The 8,149-nt window shown below is 27.4% G+C and overlaps 1 protein-coding gene across 6 annotated transcripts in view; it reads right to left on the minus strand.

Annotated features, from left to right (window-relative positions):
* Nucleotides 1-234: 234 nt before the first annotated feature.
* Nucleotides 235-8,149, minus strand: part of LOC100167597 (serpin B4) — an 11,387-nt gene continuing 3,472 nt past the window's right edge. For 2 of the 6 annotated variants that reach the window (XM_008192014.3, XM_008192012.3), the window contains 7 exons: nt 5,012-5,091; nt 4,764-4,943; nt 4,196-4,406; nt 3,912-4,120; nt 3,658-3,843; nt 3,460-3,598; nt 235-417 (listed from right to left, as the gene is read on the minus strand). In XM_008192014.3, the coding sequence (XP_008190236.1) occupies nt 278-417; nt 3,460-3,598; nt 3,658-3,843; nt 3,912-4,120; nt 4,196-4,406; nt 4,764-4,943; nt 5,012-5,080 (1,134 nt within the window). In that variant the 5' untranslated portion in view covers nt 5,081-5,091 and the 3' untranslated portion in view covers nt 235-277. Of the gene's footprint in view, nt 418-1,168; nt 1,783-3,083; nt 3,398-3,459; nt 3,599-3,657; nt 3,844-3,911; nt 4,121-4,195; nt 4,407-4,763; nt 4,944-5,011; nt 5,092-5,322; nt 5,545-8,149 lie in introns of those variants that run through there. The other 4 variants (XM_029488991.1, XM_008192015.3, XM_016800471.2 and 1 more) reach the window with 4 other exon arrangements.

The following is an 8,149-nucleotide window of genomic DNA, read 5'->3' on the forward strand; positions in this document are numbered from 1 at the left end:
AATTTTCCCCATAGAAAACCCCCTTGCACCCCCCTCACGGCGCCCATGGATGCAACCCTCATGTGTTAAAGGGTATATTCTCATGTGGTATATTATGTGGTACGTATCATGTGGTACGCTACAAATGAATATCAGAGATTGAAGTCTACAATATTATCCACATAACCCACTTCACCCACCAGTAGTAACATAAAACTATTATGATTAAAAAAAAAGAAGCGTTGAAAAATGCCAAATGGTACATTAATTGTTTAATAACCGAAAGTTAGAAATAATGTTATTTTAAGGGATTTGATAAACGCCCCATAAATAAAATGGTCTTTGTTCTAGATACAATCGAAACAAGAAAAGGGTGATCAGCAACAAAATACACCTTGGGCAGACGATCAGGCATGGTCCGTATAATTGCATTTAAACCTGTATAAAAATAAAACTTCTTATAATAAGGTACAGAACAACATATCAAATGTTTTGAAAATTATATAGTAGGTAAGCATAGAAGCAAACATGCAAGTAACAAACAAAATAGGTATACAATGAAATTAACAAATTAACTACCTAGTTGTTAGGTGTTTATCAGATGTAATGGATGACACAATTAAAAATATTATAAATTTGCATACATTTAAGTATTTAATCAATTTGCAACATACAGCACAAGCAAAATTAATGAATGTTACCAAATACTTAATAGTCTTATAGCTTAAACATGGTTTTAACATTAGTTGTTGAATAAAATAAATAGAAATAAGAATACTTAAAATTTAGCAATTAAATTCTACAATTATAAATTAACAATAATATTACTGTTCACAAAAAAATGAATTGTACCATTGACTCATAATACTTATTTATTTAATTTGTATCTATTTAGTATTTACTTATTGTGTATAAAGTTTTTAACATTTTTTATGATTACCTACTCACAACTTATATATCAAAAACTATTGAACAAAATAATTTGCACATTTTGTACATTTTTACGTATTTTGTCAAGATTCGAACTTTAAATACTTGTAAAAAAAAATTGTGACTGTTTTATCAATACTTTTCAACTGTCATGTAATAATATATTAAGAGCCTTATATTAATTTTTCAATCTTTTTGATCCAACAAATAAAATTTTATTGACATTTAGGTATAGAAAAAAAACTAAAAAAATTAAAAACTCAAAATGTCCGTAAAGCACTCTAAACAAGTCTAAATACTTAAAAAAATTTTATCGTGTATAGAAAATTCTAATATAAATATTTAGTGAAAAATTCATGTATCTACCATTATTTACACCCCAAGGACTTACCGTAGTACACAGACTTCTTGCATACCCTGAAAAAAAGGTCTGACTACGCCTATAATGGCTGTGATATACCCTAATAATGTACAATGTGAAATAAAACTAATAATGTTGCTTAAATAATATAAATAGTGTATCCGTATTAGCATTTACCATTTATTTTAATAAGTTTTCAACTAAAAAAAATAGTTGGCAAAAACAAATTTGATTGAGAATATGATTAACGTGTGCGTTAAGACTAACAATAATAAACCAACTATGAAATAATAATATAAATGTGCGAAAATACTGATAAAATTGAAACGGGTAACTAATAATAGGATAACATTTGGGTAGCTTTTAATTTTCAGATAAGTTTTGTACTCCGCCAAAAATAAAAGTTCATTGTTCTTTGCCCGTTATAAAGAAGATGTATGGACAGTTTGCAAAAAACATAACTTCTTTGTATGATCTGGGGGTCATCAAACACCGGGTAAGTAAAGTCATTCCTAATAACATAAGCACACACTTGTATTAGAACAGAGTATTAGACCTGTTCATACTATACATTTAAATGATATCAATTACATAAATAATTTGTTACTAATACATATAATCTCCATTCTTCAACAAAAAAAATAATACTAATAAAGTTGTTAACAACATAATTACATATATATAATATATAATATGGGTCAACATAATTAAATTTGTTAACAAAATGAATTACCTAATTATAAATACATTTCTTTAGTAAGATATTGTACCATTGAATCAATTTTGGTCATTCGACCTACAAAAATAACGCTACGACTTTTAGTTGAAATAAAAAAATACAAATGGATGATCAACAACGACATCTTTACGTTCATTAATTATTAAACTTATCTTCATACGAATTGCCACACCTAATTTTTTTAATATATTATATATTAAATAAGAAGAATCAACACCAAAGTTTGTTATCTTTATTTGTCATAATATATGAAACAACAACAAGGTTACAAAGATCAATCAATGATTAAAATTATATTTTATCATAGCTAAAGCATATTATTATAGTATACAAATTAATTATAAATTATACTTTAGCCCATCTTATCATTCTTATGGCAACTGTGTAATCACTAACCATTATAATAAGCTCTATAATAACATAGAACAATATTTAATATAATATTTATATTATACCTATATATTGGTTTAAAACCTAATATAATACCTAATAATGTAGGTATTTAATAAAATCTTTAAACTGCAATAACTTTTCACTACCTATAAGAATTAATATAAAAGCTACTATAACCTTTAAAAAAATTGTTCATAAATGTTTGCAATGGATAGTTGTTATTTAATCACATATTAATCCCTTAAAATTGATCTGAGTAACCATTGATTCTAAGCAGGATTCTAATACAATTCTTTATAGTTTAGGTATATCAAGGGTCACCAATTGGCAGATAGTGGTCTCATTCAATTTGCCCTTTGTGATATACTGATATGGTTTGCAAACTCTTCTTGTAAGCCATGACTGTTAAACGTCAAATACACTTATTATTATATTGAATCAATATTTATTTAAAATAATTTAATTTAGATATAAATATATTATCTGCAAATCTGTTTAAATACATCAATTTCATATGTCAGAAAAAAGACTCGATATAACAAACCTTGGTGTGATGTTTATTTAATAATGAGAGAGATAAATTATTAGGATAAATTACTTATAAAATTGTTAAAATACGGAAATTAATTTTCTATCAGCGAAAACAATATTTCATGAAAGAAACGATTTGGTTTTATTTATTTTAAGTGTCATGCACGGAGGTTATAATATTAATACAAGATGCTGTAACCAAAAGTTTATGTTTTTTAGGGACTGTGTAGACTGTATAGATTTCAGTGTCTTGTCGTGCAAGGGGATAAGCGTGATATGTGCGCCCAGCACTTTTGAGAATTCCCAATTTACCGGACAGCATTTTATGGGATTTCCAATTTACCGCTCAGCACTGTGGGTATTCCCAATTTCCCACCCCTTAACTTGATGGAAAAAAATCGCCTTCAACCATCATCGAAAACTAAATTTTCGGTGCAGGCGTGACAAAAATGTTATTTTTTCCTCTAAAAAGTAGATAAAAGAAGAACGATAACCAATTCCCAATAAGAAAAATAAATTGTGATACCATTAACCGCTGCACCCTCAGTTCCTTTTTCATTGACATGAACATATGCCTTATGCGAGACTTTACTCACATACAGTTCACCATGTTCAACAATGTTAGAAAAGTTTGCTGATTCTGTAAACATTGTTGTACATCCAAGCTAAAAAATATTACATAAATAAATAAATATAGATTATTTTTTTTCGTCAATATACTCACGTTGGATAGTGTACCATCTAATTGCAGTGACTGTTCTAATTTGAAACGAGGCAATTTGACAGTAACATCATACTTGGACATTTTATTCGAAATATCATTCAAATTAATTTTTGAAAAGTTATTTTCCAGATCTTTCAAACCATCTTTAACATCGGGCAATAAAATGATCATATTAAAAGCATAGAACTAAACAAAAAATTCAACATTTTAAATTTTTCAAAATATTAAATTTACATTTATAAAGCAATATTCACTTTATAGGGTAATTTAAGTGCGGCGAATTGTAGATCATTATCATGATAGTATTGCAAATTATCTACGAGAGTCATCATTTTGACTGGTACTTTGTCACTTGGAGTAACATAAAATGAGTCGTCTTCTGCATCATTAAAACTATATATCCAAGTACTTTGAAAATGCACAGCATTTGCCAATATTAAGGCAGTGTCGTTAGTAATGGAATCTGTAAAATATATTGGATCATTATTTACATACATTATCTATATTTCAATATAAACATATTGTATAAGTTAATAACCTTGAGAAAATAAACCTTTGATTTTTTTATTGGTTTTGCTTAAAACCCAATTATTTAAATATCGGCGCTGTTCTTTTGGTTCGTTCTTGAAATTCAATTTCTCTATTGAAGATTTCAAATATTTCATAGAGTTTTCCACAAAGCTTTTTTTAACTTTGAAAATTTCATCAACAAACATTCCGGTTGCTAGTTTCAGACTATCATTATCACTCTTAAATAGTATTAAATTACTACATATTATTATATATTATTTTTATAAGTTTAAAACGTAAATACATTTAACCATTTTCATATGGTTTTAATTATTCATTATTTGACAACATTTACGAGAATAAGTTTTTAGTTGTAATAAGCTTATAACGTCAATACATTCAACTATTTTATACAGTTTTAATTATACTTAATCTGACGACATTAATAAGACTACATTTTAAGTATAAATTACAATGATAATTGATTGAAAGTTTTTATTCCATTGCTATAAATTTCATAATATTGTTAAAAACATAAAAAGTTAAACAATTGAATCTATACACGTCAGACTTCGTATAATATACATTATACTCACTAGTAAATCTTCCAACAACTCCCTATATCCTTCCATTGAATGAGTAGTTTTATTTAAATGTATAGTGTTTATAATTTCGTCAAAGGTTTTTGAAGCTGCTCCAATGCTAGCCATAAACATAATCACATGAATACTGAATGGAGAAAAGAAAATATTCCCTTCATCAGTTTTGGCCAATTCCTAAATTATTTAAGTGTAATAATTAGGTAAAACAAATAATATTTATAATAAAAAAATTATGTCTTTACCTTGTACAATGAAAACGAAAAATCATGATTTGCCAAGCTCAATGATTCATAACTTGTATTGAGTGCCATGTTTTTTGGATCTGAAATAGGTAGGTATATAAATAAAATGTATTGAATATTAATTAATAATTAATTATTTAACAATAGGTATATTATATTATAATATACTTCAACTACAAAATAATGAGAAATAATTTGATTTTGGCTCAATTAAGATTATATCCAGTACCCGACTAAAATAATAAGTAAGTGATTTTTAAAATACGATAACCCATAGCGATAACAAACGTCCAAGAATAACTACGCCCTACCTAAGTACCCAATCGAAACAGATTTTATCTTGAAAACAGTTTATTTTTTTTAAACTCTTATAAGTTTTTGTCCAGCGAGTCGCGAGAAATCGGTTTTTTTTTATCGTGTTACTGCTTCGGAGACTCAGGAGCACAGACTGGGGTACTGCAGTCTGCGGGTGATCACTGCGTGAATATTTCCTACCAGTAGCTAAATAGTCTATCTATTACGCCGTGGGATATAAATACGTCATAGTATCGACATCATAAAATATAGTAATGTATTCGAAATAAATAATATAATTTGAGTTGGGTACAAGAAACATTTATCAAAGGTCTTATAAACGTTGAAATAAAAAATAGGAAAAAAGTTGTAGGTAATTGATTTTAATTGTTGTAATTTAAATTGCTTAATTTTTTTTATATAGATGTGTTCACGAACACTATACAACATAAGACAATATAAAAAACGTATCTAATTTCCAGTTATGTTAACTGTAATTTGCAATTTTGGATGAAAAAGAAAATTCTATCAGTTATACTTCCAATGGTGTTTGTTAAAAATAAATTCACAATCAAAATACTGACCTAATAGGTAACTGACACTAGAAAGGTGAACAGTCATCGATGCTTATGTAAATATTAACTGTTATAAAAATACGAAATTAATAGCAACCGTATAAATGCAATATTTAATAAAATATTCATATAATTTGATCTTCAACCTGGCGACTTTGGCCATTAGCTTTTTTAGGGATTATGAACTGTGGTAGGTATGGTTGGTATGGTAAGGTGTTGTTGCGGTAGGTAAGTAAACACGTTTATTGTGTGACGAGGATTTTACTACTACGAACCTGCAGGGTGGTCACCCATCCGGGAGCTAGTAGTAGCGGGAAATACTTACTCTCAGTCGCATTGAGCGACTAGTAGAAGCCAACAGCGCTAAGCTACAGAGCAAAGTATTACAAAATACAAAATATCTATAATGAACGTGCCGATTAGATAAGATAATATTATCCACACTAGCTCACCAAAATGCTTCGTTGCGCAATTTTTTCACACACTGACTGATCTGTGTATGTTATATGTATTTAAATTTTAAGTACCTATTAGCAATACAAAAGAAGTGGGTGGATTCGGCCATCAAGATTTGTGAGTGCTAGTGTGTAGTGGGTGTGTAAATATATGTATATGCAGTGTTGGGTAGTAACGTAACGCAAATTACAAATTACTGTAACGCAATTACTTTTTCAGTAACGCAGCAATAATTTCATTACATTTTACTTACAGACTCAGTGGCGGCGCGAGAGGATTTTTGTGAGACAATTGTCTCACAGCTAAAAGGGGTGGTGGGTGGGTACTGGGTAGGTACGTATAGTGGATAGTCAGTTCTGAAAAATATTGAGTGACACAACGTATCAAATAAATAAATAAATAAACTATTTATAAGTTTTTAATTGAAAGGGTGCTCGCCAGCTTATGGTAATCGGTAAAAAAGACCAAGGAAAAAAAGAACAATTTTAAAAAATATATTAATTGATTATCATAAAAAAAAAAGTTATTGATATCAAATTATTATTATTTAACAAAATTAAATATTAATGTTATTGTGTCGTGCGTGCTACAGCAGTTAAGAAATTTTCAAATTATAATATAAATATTAAAAAATAAGGTATAATTAAATATTTGAGTAAATAAATAATTGATTTTGTTTGTATGATTTTTTGGCATAAATCTGGTTTAGCAACCTATCGATTTTTCAAATTTTTTTTTTCCAACATGTGTATTTTAGGGTTCTTTATAAGAATGTAAAAAAAAAAAAGGTGGGTAAGTGGATGTCGCTCTGCTGTACAGTAGGTTAGAAGTGGGTCACTGTATAATGGACAGTATTAAATTTGAATTCAATGATATAATATCACTGTATAAGAAAAACGATTCTGAGCGGAGACGGTATATCAGTCTATGTATTAGACATATATATACTTATCTATGGTATTAAAAAAAAATTGACCTATAATAGGTACCTATAATAAATTCCAAATTAATCATATCATAATATCTATTAGGTACTTATAAGTTATAACGCGTTATACATCAACAAAAAACCGTGGTAAAATCATAGATATATGATAGTATACTTTAGAAGTTTCAAGTACCCACGAATAATATTATACAATCACAACAAAATAACTAAAAGAGTTATCCTAGGTTTTTAATATGTAATTTCGTCCAAATTTGTACTTTAAATGACTATAAAAATAAACCGTTTAAATGTATATTTTAGATTTTTTGGTAACAGAATTAATTACTTACGTGGAATCTTGTTTTAAATTTTTAATTCTTAGATACAAAAATTGAACATTTTATAAATTTTTAACTACAAAATAATTTTTCAAATTAAAATTTGATAAATTTTGTCAAAATTTGATCTTTAAATGCTTATAAAAAAAAATTGTGCCTATGTATTTTTAATATTTTTCAACTGATATTGTAACAATATATCAGGAGCTTTGTATTAAATTTATACACTTTTTGGCCCAACAGATAAAACTTTATTGATATTTATAGAAAAAAAAAACTAAAAAAATTTAAAACTTACAATGTCCGTAAACAGCTCAAAAAGAGTCAAATTATTTTAAAAATTTTATCGTATATATAAAATGCTAATATAAACATTCAGTGAAATTTTCAAGTTTCTACAGTCACTCGTTTTTTAATTACAACAAAATAAGAAAATCGTTACGTAAGAAATCGAGTGAATATCAAATGTTGTAAAAATATGAATTTTTCTAACGCCCATAAAATTTAATTTGAGTTTCTTATAGACATTTTTTTTTTGGTTAAGGTA

The sequence above is a fragment of the Acyrthosiphon pisum genome, chromosome A2 (assembly GCF_005508785.2).
Source record: "Acyrthosiphon pisum isolate AL4f chromosome A2, pea_aphid_22Mar2018_4r6ur, whole genome shotgun sequence".
Lineage (NCBI taxonomy): Eukaryota > Metazoa > Arthropoda > Insecta > Hemiptera > Aphididae > Acyrthosiphon > Acyrthosiphon pisum.